We start from the raw sequence: 17,781 nt of genomic DNA on the forward strand, positions 1-17,781 counted from the left end.
CCATGAATTTAGCTTTTCCTCTCATAGAAATGGAAGCAACAACCCAGTCAGAAGAACTGAAAATACTGAACGTTACAAGAAAATGAAGTTATATTCACAGAATACCTGATAAATATGTATTTCTTCATAGCTTTCTTTAAAATAACGGCCCATAAAAATGAGATACCCAAGGTAAACTGAGAGAAAAAAAATTCTAAAATCTTTGCCAGTAAAAGATTTAACTTATTATGAATCTATTTTAATTTATCGGTCAAAAAATGTCTGATTTACAAGCAGGTCTGACCCTTGTCTCTTTCATTTCTCCTCCTCAGTGCCAGATGAAAGCAAAGTTCATTCATTGGCTGGACACAAATCGGGTAAGAAATTCCTTGTAACTGACTTTATATTCCCTTCCTGGAAATCACTGGCTGTGTTTTAGTAGCAGTTGGAAACTGTTTTCATCCACTGGTCACTGAAAGGCTTTCTAATTAATATATGGGATGTCTCTGACTTCCACGAAGATGAATTATTGCTCGGCTGTGTGTCTAGTGGCATAATGTATGCTGACTCAGATGTTTGAGAGGAAAGAATAAAGGTTTCCAAAAAAATAATTATAAAACCAAATATCTTAAACCTGTATGCCAGCTGAACACTTAAACAAAAAAATAAATTAATTCTAAAGAAAACCCAAGAAAGTTTGAAATTCTTTCCTGTGATGACTTTCAATTAAAGCAACAAGACAAAAAATTCTAGAGTAAGACAGATGTGGTTGTTTCTTTCTCCTTTTTTGCCTGTCATCAAAGGTGATTGTGCCAGTGGTGACTGTATTATCTATCTTTCTTTAGATTCATGAGTGAGCTCCATGGATGCTCTGTATGGAGTTCACAAGGGTTTCCTTATCATGTGTGAGGTACCTCCACTTCAAAAATACAGCTTTTCCTTCATTGCCAAGTATCCTGCCTTCTATTCCTTTCCCTTCCCTCCTCCCTATTTATTTACATCAGTGAAAACTCTTAAAGCTACTAAGCTAGTAAATGCTGTAATAATCCCTTTCCTGTAGTGGTGCATTATTTGGGGGAAAGAAATATCCATTTTAGGATTGCCACTCCATACAACAGAAGGGTTATGATTTGCTGGCATCCCCCCCATTTCAGAAATAAAGTCTTTCCCATCACTGAGTGTCTCCTGTGTTTATGTACCAATTATGTCTTCAGCAGTAAGTGGCCTTGATACCTCATTACCTCCTTCATGTTCCAGGGAAAGATTATGATTTTTTTTTTTTTTCATTTCTTCTTTCTCCAGATTCTCTAGTGATAACAGCAGGGAAGGGCTAGTTCACAACTTTTTCCCCCCTATTCCTCCTAATAAAGAGCCTAAGAGGTTAGATCACTATGAAAGAAAAGATTTCTGTGGGAGTGATAAATCGCCGCATGCTGCTCTGTTTGTTCCCACCGTCCCCTTCCATTAAATTCTCTACTACTGGAAATATTTTTAGGAGCCTGAGAAGGAAGTTCTCATGACCATGACACCCCAAGGATAGCCTGTGTTGTTTCTCTCTTAAATGCATGCTACTACTTGTAGTTCTCTTCCACGTCTTAGTACCTGAAGATTAATGCCTTTTTTATGTACAGAGTAGGCTTCAAGGCAAAAAGTTGAAGTGAATTTTAAAGATGTTTGTCAATTTGGTTTTTGAAAATAAGTGAATAATAAACTTTCTGGCTTTTTCCAGTAAATCAAATCTTATTCTAATCTTAGTCAATTTCCAAACAAATTACCATTAGCCAGTAATTAAAAGTTATTATCTCTCTAAGTGAAAGCATTGTCATCCTAGTACATGGCTGTAATATTTTAGGTAAATGTGGATGATCTGTTTTTTATATAGTGTGATAGAAAAATATTAGTAAAGAACTGCTCTAAGTACAAAACTTAAAATAATAACCTTTCAAATAAAAAAAAAGTAAAAAATGGCAGAAGGTTAAAGCTGTCAAGCAGGTTAGTTATGAATTACACATGACAACTTGACTTTACCTAGTAGATAGAAACAGAACCAGCAGTCTTTATCAAATGAGCCACAGTTTAAGTACATCAGCTGCTTTAAAGATTTCTGTCACTTATGTGCTGCTATTACAACATTCACTATTCTTATACTTTTAAGTATTTTTACATCCTCTCACTACATCATCACATTTTTCATGGGCATCTGTGGAACCAGTGCAAATGCTGAAAAACAACCAGAAAGTTCATAACTTTGGAACAAAAGTGGCATGCAATGAAGAGGGCTAAACAATCACCTAAAATTATACACTCTCTGGTTGCATTAAATGATCATCCTGTAAAACATTAGAGACAGTTCTAAGCGAATACAGAGTGGCATTAAAGAAAAATATGTGACTAAAGTTATTATACGCCACAAGAATATACCCTCCCTCAATTTTGTACATGTATTTCTTTTGGAAAATTAGTCTTGAATCATAATGATCCTCAGAAGCTCATCCTTCACGTAAAATGCAACTCCCTTATGTGCTACATTTAGGTAGAGGAATTTCCCATTAGACTTTGTTGTTCCTGCTGCTGCTGCTGCTGCTGCTGCTGCTGCTGCTGCTGCTGCTGCTGCTGCTGGTTGTGTTGGTAGCGGTGGTAGCAGTGGTGGCAGAGGATTAAGGAGCCTTTCAATTCTGACCTCTTTCAGTTACAAGATCATTTTAAAAATTTACCTAATATAGAACTATAGTTTCAATGTGCTACAAGCAGTCTGTGCCCACGAAACAAGTTACCAGGTTGTATTTTAACTTGTAAAGGTCTGTGATCATAGTTGTTTTGCCATTGTTAAAAGGAATCAGTCAACTTCTTTTTGTGCAATATCTTATCTCCTTCCCCAAATTCTTTCTTCAGAATATTTAGTTGAAAACATGAAATCTATTTTTGCTAAAATGAGAATATCTTTCTCTTTCTCTGTAATTATAGAAATGTGGGAAGCTTTCATAATATCTAAAACTATCAGGAAGTTAAATTAAATTATATGTGCTGACCTAAATCTATCTTCCATCCTCTTATTTGGGATGATATTCAACATTTTAATAAATTCATCTGAGTTGAAATTTCTTCTGAGTCAGCTACTTAAGTGTGGAGAGAGCCATTTTGTGCCAAGTTCCATCTGTCGGTCTGGCTTGGGTGCCTCCCAATTTTGTGACAATATTTTTGTCACCCTTGCCTTTGCTTAATCTTTAAATGGTTGAGTCCTCAGAGCTTGGATCAAAGCAAAGGCCCAGGTAAGATAAATCTTTCTAACACTTTTGGCCCAGAATGTAGTGTTCCCCTCACCCCTTCCGGAATCGACCCAGTATTCTTGAGATTCCTCTAATGACCTATTTCGGGGGCTTCCCCAGCCAGCATACTGCGTCTTATTACCTTGGCAAGGAAGAGAGCAGGGTGACTCTCCTGCTTCTCATCTTGTGGGTTCCTCCTCCACATATGAGGTGTTATGTCTAAGGAATGGGGCGACCCACCAGAGAAGTTAGAAATAAAATGCCTTTTGTTTGGTTCCTTTTAGAAAAAAATCACTAGTTTCAGAGAACCCCAAAAATGTCCTGAAACCCCCCAAAATGTCTTACCATGCTTCACTAATTGAATTCTGAAAAAATTCAAATCCTAACAAGGCAGGGGGCAAAAAAACACCCCAAACAAATGTATATTTTAGATAATAAAACTTTTTTTTTTTTTAAAGATGACCAGTAAGGGGATCTTAACCCTTGACGTGGTGTTGTCAGCACCACGCTCTCCCAAGTGAGCCATGGGCCGGCCCCTAATAAAACTAATTTTTAATGACTTAAATATTCTAAAGGAACATTAGAATCCAGAGAAAATAACATCAAATTTGGTATAGTTTTTTTTTAATTGTGCTTTAATTTTGGTTATACTCAGAATCATAAAGTATGTCTGAGAAAGAATCCTTTTTGTTTTCTATATACTGAGCTGACACCTAAAACAATAGTTTAATGCTCCTCTGCATTCAGACAGAAAGGGCTTATAAATTTTACTTTTTTTCCTCTTTTTTTTTTTTGTTTTGATTTACTGCTTGGAGCTGTTTTAATATGTATTGACTGTCTGCAGACATCCTTGCTGACCCAGCTCTTTAAGATGATGCAGTAGTGAAGAAAGCTGATGAGTTCTTCTTTATGAGCTCTGACATATTAATTAGCAAAATGGACTAAAAAGCTTTGCTATTTCTGTTTTAATTTCTTATATTCTCAAACACCTGTCTATATAGCTGTAAAACAGGCAAATCAGTGAAAGTAATGGTTGGCAGTAAGTCCAGACCATTTCTGAGACAAGTTTATCAATTAATGAGCAAGTACTCTTTAACCATCTAGAGGGGTATCTCTAATACAAGGAGCTTTGCAGCCACCAGGTATGGTCGGTATCCTAACATAGTTTACTGATGTAGAAACTGAAGCCCAGGACATTTAAATACTTGATCTCTCACCTGGTAACTGGTGGGGTTAGGATATGAACCCAGATATTGTGTAGCAAACCTCATATTTTGGGGCAATGCATGTTCCACCAGCATGTCTAACTCTCCACAGTTGAAGGAACTGAGAATGTAAGAAGACACAGTCCCTTACATGTACTTCCAGTTGAAAGATGTGACACACACATCAAGATGTCTGATAATGTGCCAGCCAGTAAAATTAAAAAAAGAAAAAAGATTTCTCATAAATGCTTATTTACCTTTTGTAACCTCAGCCAGCTGAATAAGGAATAGTTATAATTTCTCTATGAAACTACTCTAATTTGTTGAGTATGAGAGGGACATCTAATCTGATCATTCTTGCCTTTGTTGCCCTGCATGGATGTATGCATGTGCATAAGTATATGAATACATAGGCCAAGTTGAGAGATGTATGAGAGAGAAGGTATGCATGTCTATAAGTTATATAAATTATAGTAAATGTGCATGTGATGTCTGTATCCTTATAGCAAAGGCTGAGAGTTTCACATTCAAGTTGCTACTTTGGCAGACATTTCATTCTGTTCTAAATGCAATTCTGTATAAACTTCAAATCTAGAGTGTTCAAATGTGGCTTAAGAAATTTCTAGATCCTTTTAAAAGAAAAGAGCTTTTAAAAACATAAGTGATTGGAGAATCACTTTAATATAAGAGCAATGAGTTATTGAATGACATTTCATAAATCTTTTTGTCTTTGCATTCCACTTTTATAGAATATCAAAATTAAAATATGTATTTAAATTTTGGAACACCAATCATGGTCTTTTTTTATGTCTGAGTCTTCTGATTGGATTGATATTTTTCCTGATATTTTATGGTTATTGTAGATGAAACATTTAAATTCCAAAGTTAGTGATTAGTAGACTTGAATTCTGTTTTTTCCTCAACAGTTGGTTAAGGTACTTCAGCATAGTTATCTATTTGGACAAATGCCTTTATTGGGTACTTTGTAAGCTTTTGTCATTTGTTACATTGGATAAAAACATCTCTAGACACACAAAAAAAGGTATACTTTTCCTACATGCCTCAGCCTTGGTTTATATTTTCATAAGATTCAGGAAGATATACAAAATTAGCAATATATCTAGGGTTCTGCTATACAAACTTGATTGTGACGCAATTCTGATATTTCCTATGCCACAGAAGATTACTGACTGGATTCATTCCAGAGGTGCAAGGATGGTTCAACATACATAAGTCAATAAATGTGATACACCACATCAACAAAATCAAGGACAGAAACCATATGATTATCTCAACAGATGCAGAAAAAGCATCTGAAAAGAATTCAACATCCCTTCATAATAAAGACTCTCAGCAAATTGGATATAGAAGGAAAATATCTCAACACAATAAAAGCCATAGATGACAAACCCACCGCCAATGTCATCCTGAATGGAGAAAAACTGAAAGCCTTCCTCTTAAAAATGGGAACAAGACATGAATGCCCAATGTAAACACTCCTATTTAGCATGATATTAGTAGTACTAGCCAGAGAAACCAGTCAAGAGAAAGAAATAAAGGGCATCCAGGTTGAAAAAGATGAAGTCAAACTGTCCCTGTTTGCAGATAACATGATCCTATATATAGAAAAATCTCTTAGTGCTGAAAAACGATTTTAGTAAAGTGTCAGGATACAAAATCAACACACAAAAATCAGTAACATTTGTATATTCCAACAACAAACTAGTAGAAAAAGAAATAAAGAAAGCTATCCCATTTACAATAGTCATAAAAAAATAAATTTAACCAAGGAGGTGAAAGGTCTCTACAATGAGAACTACACATCGCTCCTGAAAGAAATTAAAGAGGACACAAAAAGATGGAAAGACATTCCATGTTCCTGGATCAGAGGAATTAACATTGTGAAAATGTCCATCATACCCAAAGCAACCTACAGTCAATACAATGTCCATCAAAATACCAGTGACATTCTTCACAGAAATAGAAAAAACAATCCCATCATTCATATGGAATAACAAAAGACCCTGAAATTGCCAAAGCAATCCTGAGCAAAAATATAAATAAAGCCAGAATCATTACACTACCTGACTTCAAGTTATAGTACAAAGCTGTAGTTACCAAGACAATATAGTAATGACATAAAAACAGACACTCAGACCAATGGAACAGAATAGAGAAACCAGAAATCAACCTGTATACTTACAGCCAACTGATCTTTGACAAAGGCGACAAGAACATGTACTGGGGAAATAACTTCCTCTTCAGTAGATGGTGCTGGGAAAACTGGACATCCATATGTAGAAGAATGAAACTAAGCCCGCACCTCTCACCATATACCAAAATCAACTCCAAATGGATTAAAGCCTTAAATATAAGATGTGAAACTGTAAGTATGCTAAAAGAAAACATAGGGGAAATACTTCAGGAAATAGAACGGGTCAAAGACTTTATGAATATGACCCCAATAGCACGGGCAACAAAAAGAAAAAATAAACAAATATGAGTATATGAAACTAAAAAGCTTCTGCATAGGAAAAGAATTAATAGAGCAAAAAGACAACCTACAGGATAGGAGAAAATATTTGCAAACTATGCATCCAACAAGGCATTAATATCTAGAATATACAAGGACCTTGGGCTGGCCCTGTGGCTCACTTGTGAGAGTGTGGCGCTGGTAGTGCTGAGGCCACGGGTTCAGATCCTATATGGGGACGGCCAGTGTGCTTGCTGACTGGGTGTGGTGTGGATGACACCGTGCCTAGGGTCGCCATCCCCTTACTGGTCCGGAAAAAAAAAATATATATATATATACAAGGACCTCAAACAACTTAGTAAAAAAACAAATAACCTGATTAAAAAATGGGCAAAGGAGCTGAATAGGTGTTTCTCAAAGGAAAATATACAAATGGCCAACAGACACATGAAAATATGCTTAGCAGTATTAAACATCAGGGAAATGCAAGTCAAAAATACACTGAGATATCATCTTATCCCATTTAGGCTGGATATTATCAAAAAGACAGAGAATAAGAAATTCTGGTGAGGTTGTGGAGGAAGGGGAGCCCTCATACGGTGTCGGTGGGACTGTAAAGTAGTGGCGCCATTATGGAAAATAATATGAAGATTCCTCATGCAACTACAGATAGAACTGCCATACAATCTAGCAATTCCACTGCTGGGTTATACCCAAAGGAATGGAAATCATCATGTCAAAGGGATAGTTGCACTCCCATGTTTATCACAGCTCTGTTTACAGTAGCCAAAAATTGGAACCAACTTACGTGTCCATCGACAGACAACTGGATAGGGAAAATATGCTATATATACATGGTGGAATACTACTTTGCCATAAAAAAGAATGAAATTCTGACATTTGCAGCAACATAAGTGAATTTAGAGAAAATTATGTTAAGTGAAATAAGTCAGACACGGAAAGAGAAATACTGAATGTCCTCACTTATAAGTGGGAGCTAAAAAAGTAAACAAATACATTTTTAAAAGAAAGGAAGATACAACAATCACAATAATATATTGGACTTTCAAAAGGAGAGAACAGTGACATCACCAGAGGTGGGAAATGGGGAGGGGAATGGGGTAAGTAAGAAATTGGTAAAGGGCCACAAAAAATGATTACATTGTGTAATGTTGAATATACTAATTATACTTATTTGAGCATCACATATTGCACACAGGCATTGATATTCAACATTGTACCCCACAGATATGTACAATCAATTATGTTTCAATTTACAAAAAAAGATCACTGACTTGTATAGTCTCTAAAATTCAATGAGCCAAACTGAATTAGAAACAAATATGTAATGTCTGTTTAATAAGATTCTTTACTACTCAAGTATAGAGGAGGTTTCTACATCTCTGAATTTCATGAGTAAATAAAGGGACAACATTTTTTTCCAAGTCAAATTTCAAAATTAATTATTTTACTTCCACTCATGTTTATTAAATGCCCTTTCTGTGACAGATTTTGTGTTACATTCTGGAGATACAAAGTGAAATAAGATATATTCTCTGCCTTAGAAACACTGTTTATAATGTGGTAGAAGAGAAAGGATATAAATATCTAATTAAATATTAGTTTGGTAACTTTGTGCTAAAGTGCAGAAATCTCACAGAGAAACTATTGCTTGATTCTGTTTAGAACTGAGGAATGGATGTCATGTTTCAGAAAGAAAGTGCTTCCATAGAAGGATCTGAAAGCTAAATAGAAGTTCGAGATAAAGAAAAGGTCAGTGAGGTAACACACTTCAGGCATGTGGAAAGTTATGAAAACATGAAACATGAATCACGGTGTATTCAAGATACTATGCACAGTTCAGTGTGGCAGGAGTACAAAGGGAGAGATACCAGGTTGAGCAAGTAGGCAGAGATCAGAGCATGGGGAACTCCTGTGAAATGAAAGAGTGTAGCTCTGCTTTATTGTACAAGCTCATTGAATTTAAACAGGTTTTGGCTGTGGGGACTTGAAGAGACAAAAAGAAAAAGAATAAATAAATAAATTTCTTAAAACACAAGGAGAGTAGTTAAGTGACCATTGCACTAGTCCAGATAAAAGATGATGTGGGCATAAATTTAAGTGATTAGCAATGAGAATGGAAAGAAAAGTAAGAAATACTTACGCAATAAAGACTTGAGCTTTTTTTGTCATTTTAATTAGATTTAGTGGGTGAGTAAGAAAGAAGATTCAATTTGATTGTTGTGTACCAGTCAGCTATTGCTATAATCATGCTGCATAACAAAAACAACAGTGCCCATTTACTTCCAGATAATATGTATTTAAGTAGGCTGGGATTTGCTCGTAGGTGTTTGGGTTTAGCTCCAACCTACAGGTTAGGACGAGGTTTTCTATATGTGTCTTTTGTCCTTTCTGACTAGTGGTTTCCTGAGGCATGTATTTTTGGTAACAGGGGCGATAAGATAGAGATAGGATAGATACAGAGGAAAACCACAAGCTGTGTGCCACAGCCCTCATGTACTATGTGAAGTGATGGTAAAGGTAGTAAAGGGCGAGGATGAGTGGGAGCAAGGGAAGTGTGGCAGCCAGCATATGGTGGCAATATTAGTTGAAGGTAGAGGGGCATGTGCAGAAAGTCGAAATGAGAAATAGGGAGGAAGCTGAGCCTTATCCCAGCCCTGACCTGCAGGATATGGGTGAGAAGTTTCAATGGAGGGGGCTGCAGAGAAAATTTGTTAGTGGAGATTTATATTTCAACTAAGTCTACAAGGCAGGTGAATTTCCAGACAAGAGGTTGAATGTGAACAGTATTTTGTCACCAATGAAAGGATGTTTGGATTTAAGAAGGCAAGCTGGAGGAGGCTGGGATAGAGTGGAAAAGTGGGACAGTGAGTCACACTGGAAGAGGTACGGAGTGGTCCAAGGCCGCCAGCATAGGAAAGAATAGGTGGCTGACTCTCATATCTTGGAAGTGTGTGACAATGGCAGCAGTGATGAGCCTGGTTTGTTTAGGTGGCTCTGCGATTGCCAAGAGAATTAATCCTAACTCTTTTGGCAAATAGAGGAAAAGCATGGGGCAGTTTAGACTCCATAGTAGGCTGAAATGGATTATTCCTTATGAAGAGCTCCTGTCTCTGAAGAATGAGGAAATCAAGAATTTGCAGGAGGAAATGGGTCCAAGGTTACAGAAGGTTTGAGAAGGTGCCTAATTTTCACTAGGTTTAGAAATTGAGAGGTGACTTCAGCTGGAATGAGTTTCAGTAGACAGGAGGAACAAAAACAACAGCAGAATGAAGTGTCTTGAGGAGGAATGGGAGGTGGAGACAAGTGGAGATGATTTTTCCAGAAGTTTAATATTAAGAGAAAGAAGGAACGTATCTAGAGAAAACAAGAAAAGTTGTTTTTATTGTTGTATTTTATGGTATTAATGAGAAACACTGAACTGTGTTTATAGACTGAGAGAAAAGAGATATTTGCAAGAGAAGGAAGAAATAGGAAAGAGGAAATTGTTAAGGGAACAGGATTTGGAGTATAGTTCTATGGTTGTTGATCTTGGAAAGGATGAGCTGAGATCATAGGGAGATTGATAGGAATGCTTGTGGTATGGATGCTTTGTAAGTAGAGGGGTGAGAAATTAAGTTAATGGTCTCAGTTTTCTTGATGATGTCAATTCTGTACAAAAGGACATTATAGGGTTGGCCACCAGGCTGCCCAAGAAAATAAAAAACATTATAGTTAATAGGTATAAATCACTGAAGCAAAATTGGATGGAAAACTATGTAAAAATATATTTTACACCCCTCCCCCCATACACTACATTCAAGCATTGGGTTGCAGATGACCTACAATTTTTCCCAAATAAAATATTTTCTCTTGCAATTGTATTTACAATTCTTTGTTTTACAGTGGAATTATAAGATGGTAGAGCTGAACAGAGCACTGTATATCTCTAGTACAACCAACTTATTTTAAAGAGCAGACTGAGGCCTAGAGAAGGCAAGTGACCTCACCGAAGGCCCAGCTGTTTGGTGACAGAACTGAGGCTCAGATTTCTTGACTTCTATTTCAGCAAACTCTTACTTTGCGAACATCATTGCTACCAATTTTGCTGATTTAATAACCTAAACTATCATTAAAATCCTCAAAATATTTCCAAACCCAGCATGGATAACAGAAAGATAGAGTAATTTGGCACAGCACTGGTGATTTTTCCTTTAAGCTTCTGCCATTAAAACCCTCCAGTATTGAATAAGCTTCAAAATACAAAAAGTCCATATTTTGTTCAAAGTGTTTACAGACTTTGTAACAAATTCTGTTTATAATTAATATTTATTATACTTTTTGCTTTTATTATGGTGTTATATTTCTTTTTCTCCTAAATATGGACATAGGACAAATTATGTTATTCTGCATTCCAACAGAATTTGATGTGACATAGTTTGGTACATATTTGTGTCCTCTCATCATATACTTTAATATTTACATTATAAAATTCTCAGTAACAAAATTCTTTATTAGCCTGTCTCTCTCATTATTCAGAATTTATCTTTAGAAATAAAGTTTATTGTGCTTAAGTGTGCATTCATTTAGAAAATCTGTAGTTTCCAAAATTTGTTGAATTATTTGAGTAATTGAAAAATAATATTTTAAAGATAAGAGGGTATTTCAATACATGTCAAATTCTTCAACTCTCAAACTTCACTCTCCATGGGGAATATGTGTCTTGTACATTTAGAAAACAGTGGTTTGGAACTGACAATTCTAATAGTGATTCTAAATGCCAGAGTGAACATCTGCAGTAAAAATGGTATTAAATGATTACATGATGGTTGATGAATACAAAGTGAATGTTTGGCATCAAAACTTTTCTGTAGGCTGAGCTATCTGCATCCAACTTTGGATTAGCCCTGGAACTGCAGGGCAACAACAGTAGGAGCCATACAAAGCAGCACATAACTTAGAAATTACACTAAAATGCCATCTTCAATCAGAATATCATGGTATGAATTTGGATGTACTATAGGTAAAAACAAATAACATTCTCAAAAACATAGTACTATAAATTTTAACCTACAATTTGAGCATCAATTTCATCCTTTTTCATTTATACTTGGCTTTAGGCTGCCTTCAGTAAACATTTTGCAATGAGAATATTCTAATAAAATCGTTGGACTTTATACCCACTAACTCTAAATAATGGCAGCTCCTTATGAAGAGTAGACTTTGAAAGAGCTAGAAAGCTTTTCTGTCCCTAATTATTTTAGAAAAGTTTACATTGAGACCTAGAATTTTAAATCACGCTTTTAAAGGAAAGTATTTTATGTTGTAAATTAGTTGTGGGTTTAAAAAAAAAGTTGAGACACTGATCCCAATGACCCAGAGAGGTTATGAGCTACCTATATGCAAGACCTTTCATTTTAAGCTTCTGTGGAAAATCTAGTCTGCCTGTGTTAACTGAATGGCTATTTAAATCTTAAGATTTCTCAACTGACAATTAACCAACACATAACATTGGAAGTACAAGTTTAAAACCCAATCTGGGAAATCTGAAAATGAGCTCTTACATAATAGATTTCCCAGTCTAGTTGAATAGTACAAAAATATGTCAAAGCTTAAATTTTATTTTTAAAATATATAAAGTTATAACATTGCCAACTATTGGTAAGAAATATTTTTATGTGTATTGGTTTTGATGATATTGATATTACTTTATATTAGATAAATTGTGTGTGTGTGCACACATGAGTTCCATAAATGAATACTGTTTGGGGGGGATCAGTGAGAGGAAGGGAAGCATTAAAAGATGTATAGTTCAAGAAAGACATTGCCTACTTAAAGACACTCATTCGTTCCTACATTTAGCCTCCATTACTGTGATCAATTTCAATAACTTAAGCAAGTCAGACCCTGCCCTCCATCACCCTGTCACAACCTGCCCTTCCAGCCTTGTGTTTTGCCACCGTCACTCTCCACCACCACCTTTACCTACGCATGTTTCCAAACCACAGAACTACTCACCTTTACTGTCTGACCATATTTATCTTTATGCTTTATCTATAGTATTTGAATTTTTACTTTGAGACTGTATTTAATGTATGAATTAGGTAAGGAATAATTTACAGATTAAAAAAAATAAAAGGTTTAAACATTGTAAAACATCATGTGCTCAGTTTAATAATGGAAATGTACAAATGGAAGGATTTAACACAGAGACTGGTCCAGATCGTGTACAGAAGGACCACAGGAAAAGGAATAGTTTCTAGGAAAGAGATGAAAGGCCAAATCCCTGAGTCATACTGGGAACCTGTTTGGGGTGCAGAAGTATTTTGGGTCAAAGGGAATGGAGAAGGGCTTAGCCATGAGACCCCTCATTTATGGGTTGCTGAAAAAAAGAGCCATAATGAAAAACTTACTTAGGGAATAATAACCCCCCTGTCATTTTTTGGTATCCTGGATGGCAGGAACTTAGTCCTTGTAATTTATTGAATAAGGCACCCAAGTGACACCATGTACAAAAAGGTTCTTTTTCAGAGGTTCATGATGCCCAACTTATCCAATAAAAGCAGACTTATAATAAGAGGACTAATGAGGAATACATAAAAATGAAAGAGAAAACTTTAAACCACCATTACCTCTCATTGCTAAAATAAGCAAATGCAAATTCATTCCCATGCTATTGAAAATTAGAAACCATGCACATGCACCCACACAAAACAACTTACAGATCCTACCCCATCAAAATTGAACAAAGCCATTCAAAGTTACCTTTTGATCAAAAACGCTTTTATTAACCAATCAGTTAAAAAAAAAATGTGCATACCTTTTTAAACCAGGCAAATCAAACCACAACTGAAAAAATAAAAAAGCAAATAGCTTTGTAAAATATCATGATATGCCATCAGTGAGGTATTTCGAAATACTGGCATCAAACTGATGATGGAGGCTTTTTACTTGCTATACTAATAGACCTCAGAGAAAATGTTACTATTGGTTAGTTTAGTGGTCTGGTGGTCTGTGACCCATTTTAAGTGATTTATAAGGGCATACTTTTATTTTAAATAAATTATGTATTTATATTCGTGTGTATTAACAAAACACTATTTTTCCATTTACAGTACTCCTACATGTTTTTGAAACCAAAATTTCTGTGCAAAAGTATGAGTCATTTTAAAGAAATTTGGTAAGGAAATAACAGTATAAAAAGCTATGTGAACATGGCAAAAAATTATAAAGTGGTAACACAAATTGCTGAAGTTTAGGAAACTGATCAATAAGTTTCCCTCAACATTTCCATAGTTTCTATCATCGTGCTTCTTTTTAGAGCCAGAGAATCTTAGTCTGAGAAAAGTGTCTTCACTTTGAGACCTTCAGGATATATCGTGCTTACACACTCTGGGTCCCATTTCCTGCCTGTAGTCAAATGCCTTTAATTCTGGTTAAACATTGGCTTCAATGAAAGAAATTTCTGAAGCGTCATCTTTTTCTTACTATGAACTTTTCTCAATCAAGTCTAACCTGAGCTATGTTTTCAAAGACAGTCCCTCAACAGGCCATTTCATTTGAGAAGGAAGCGTAACAGATGCAGTGGTACCTGGAAAGTCTTACCAAGGCAGAGTAAGCCTTGACTTTTCACTTTCTTAAACTCTCACATTAATCAAGGAGGAAATCAGGGTGATCCCATGGGAATACATCCCAAATCTGTACTTCCCACCCTTGCCCAAGCCACCGTCACTGGAGAACTTCAGTAGTCTCCTAACTGGCCCATTCTCTCCTGCTCTCTCTACAGTTCTGTTCTCCTCACAGGAGCTTTGGAAAACATGAATAAAATCATGTCTCTCAAATGCTTAAAATCCTACCACAGCTTCCCTTCACTCATAGAAAATAATCCAGGTGTCTTACCATGATCCCACAAGGTCAAGCCTCCTCTGCACTGCCGACCTCTCTAACCTTGTCCCACTGCTTCCTCCTCCCTCAGGACACTCTGCCCATGTTGCCTGATTTCTGTCTCTTGAACAAGCCAACTTGTTCTCTCTCCAGGCCCTTTGTACATTCATTTCCTCTGCTCAGAATAATCTGCCCCCACTTCGTGTGGTTAGTTCTCTCTGATTCAGTTCACAGGTCAAATGTTCTTTCTTCAGAGATACCTTCCCTGACCGCCCCATCTAAATAGTCACCCAACACGCGACTAGAAGTCAGTTTCTATCACCTTACTCTGCTTATTTCCTTATAGCATGTTTCACAGTCTGTATTAAATGTGTGTGTTTATGTATACAACCTACTATCTGTCTCCTCTACCTCCAGAATGTGAGCTCCACATTCCACATAGGGGCAGAGAAATAGTACCCGCAATACTAAAGTCTGTTTCTGGAACAGAGCAAGCAACCTTTACTCAGAAGTCTTTTTCTTGATATGTCTTTTTGTATGTTTTTACTTTCCATGTTCTTATGCATTATGTATATGTCTAAAAAATAGCTGGATTTTTTTTTTTTTTTTTGATGTTCAGTCTGACCATCTGAATTATAACTAGGGTCTAGCACATTTACATTTATTGTGATTACTGGTATATTTATATTTATGTCTGTCATCTTTTATATTTGAACCACTTTTTAATTACTCTTTTTCTTCTTTCTTGTCGTTTAGGATGAATTGTTTTATTTTATCTCATTTTTTCTTATATTGATTTGAAAATTATATGCTGCCTTTATCATTCATACTTAAAAAAAAACTAAAATTAGTCATTACTTAATCTTTCTCTCAAACAATATAAGGAACTGAGAATGCTTCTTCTCTCCTTACCCTTTCCAATTTTTATCCTAATTTCTGTTTTGTATTCTTACTTTTGATCTCACAAATTATATATTAATTTTAATGTTTTAAGCATTCTGTGTTTGTTCAAAGTTACCCAGGTATTTGCCCATTTCTTTTCTCATCTTTCTTCTTTGCATCTCAGACCTTCCCTCCAGGGTGTTTTTCCTTCTTCCTGAAATATTCCCTCCAGACGTTCTTTTAATGATCATTGATTGTTTACACTGTTTTGTTTATCAGAAAATGTCTTTTTCTTGACAGATAGTTTTGTTGGGTATATTCTTTTGGGCTCATGACACATTGAAGATGTTGTTCTACTGTCTTCTGGCTTCTTCTGTGAAAAGTTAGTCATCAGCCTAATTGGTGTCTTTTTACCTGTGATCAGTCTTTTCTCTCTGGATACTTTTAAATTCTCTTTTTCTTTGATGTTCACTTTCACTACAGTTTAGGTTTTATTTATTTATGTTATCCTTCTTGGTATATGGGGTGCCTCCTATGGCTGTATATCAATGTATGTTATCACTTCTGGGAAATTATGTCTTTTAATGTGCCTCTTGCCCACTCTATTTTCTTCTTGTGTTAGTAACAGTATTTAGTAAATATATGTTAGTCCACACTCTCTCAGCCTTGTCCTTTAAATATTTTTCTGTGGCCTTGACTCTGCACTCCATTCTGAGTAATTTCTCCAGACCCATCCTCTAGCTCTAATTTGATATCTAAATCTCTTACATATTTCTACTGACTCTTATTTGTGGTGATTTTTTCTTGAAGAGTTTGGTCATTTCTGCTTGGGAAGTCATATTTGGGTGGATTTAATGTGTGAGAATCCTGGGGAGCCTGATTTGTATGTGCTTTTCTCCAGAGAGGACTTAGATTTGCTTCTTCGGGGGTACTAGTGGGACACTACTAACCTGGGATCACTTTCATATAATTTCTTGACTTACAGTTTAATTGGTAGAAAAGAAATTTGATTTAAATCCTCTAAGAGTCCTATGGTGGCAAATTTTCAAAGGAAGATGGTGATTATTTTTTTTATTGATGATTATCATTTTTTTATTGTTGGTTTGCTGTCTAGAACCAGAGACAGATTTTCTTGGACTCACCTTGCTTAGGGAAGAGTATTTGGGGGATGACGTTTTTCAGCTCACCCTTCTACTAAGGTTGCAGACCCTTTGAGGGTCATGGCTTTACCTCTCCTACTTCTGACTCTGACTCCCAGATTCTCCAAGTGCACCATCTCTTCAAGGTCCAGATTCCTACTATCAGCATTTACCTGAAAGGCAATATCAAACTCCGGGTTTGGTTACCTACCATGACTCACTCTTGGTTTTTCACTTATTTGTTTTTTGTTTGTCAAAGGGCTTTGCTTAAAAATTTCCCTTAATTTCCTATGAGCAAATCAGTTCATTTAAATGTTTTGTAATTTATTCATGATCTATTTGTATTTTATCATCAGGATTTTGAGAATGGATGTATTATTGGAAGCAGAAGTTGAGAATCCAACAATTGTTTGCTAAATGAATCATTATCCTTGATGAAAGACTGAATTCAAATAAACCATTGGGCATAATGCAGAGTAGAGCATACAGAAAGCTAGACATGGTTTTATTTCACTGGATCTGAATCACTTTTGACAGAACAGGCCAACTTAAAATACTCCTTAGAAATATATGGAAAGCCATGTAACATAGGAATAAAGAGGGGGGTGATGTTCCTAATATGCTGAGAAAGTTTGAAATGGAAAATTCCCTTCAATAAGAAACCACATAATAAAAAGTTCTAGTTATACTTACAGTTACAAGCTGTGGTTTATTACTCTGTCTAGAGAGTCTTAAAATGATTAATTGTTAAAGGAAGAAATAAAATAGGATTCACAAAGGAGCTGTTATCAGATTATGATGTGCCCTGTTGTAAAGTGGGGAAGAAAAGGCTTATCAGGCTATTTGTTGTCACTGCCCATGTGTGCCATGGATAAGATACTGTATTAGTCCATTTTCTGTGTTGCTACAACAGAATATCTGAAACCGAGTAATTTATAAAGAACAGAGGTTTA

The 17,781-nt window shown here is 35.8% G+C and overlaps 1 protein-coding gene across 4 annotated transcripts in view; it reads left to right on the forward strand.

The window, feature by feature from the left end:
- The window catches only part of PARD3B (par-3 family cell polarity regulator beta), a 990,710-nt gene that overhangs the window by 646,936 nt on the left and 325,993 nt on the right, over window positions 1-17,781 (forward strand). For all 4 annotated transcript variants that reach the window (XM_063091525.1, XM_063091519.1, XM_063091512.1 and 1 more), the window contains one exon: window positions 312-356. In XM_063091525.1, coding sequence (XP_062947595.1) covers window positions 312-356 — 45 coding nt within the window. The remainder of the gene's footprint in view (window positions 1-311; window positions 357-17,781) is intronic.

The sequence above is a fragment of the Cynocephalus volans genome, chromosome 1 (assembly GCF_027409185.1).
Source record: "Cynocephalus volans isolate mCynVol1 chromosome 1, mCynVol1.pri, whole genome shotgun sequence".
Classification (NCBI taxonomy): Eukaryota; Metazoa; Chordata; class Mammalia; order Dermoptera; family Cynocephalidae; genus Cynocephalus; species Cynocephalus volans.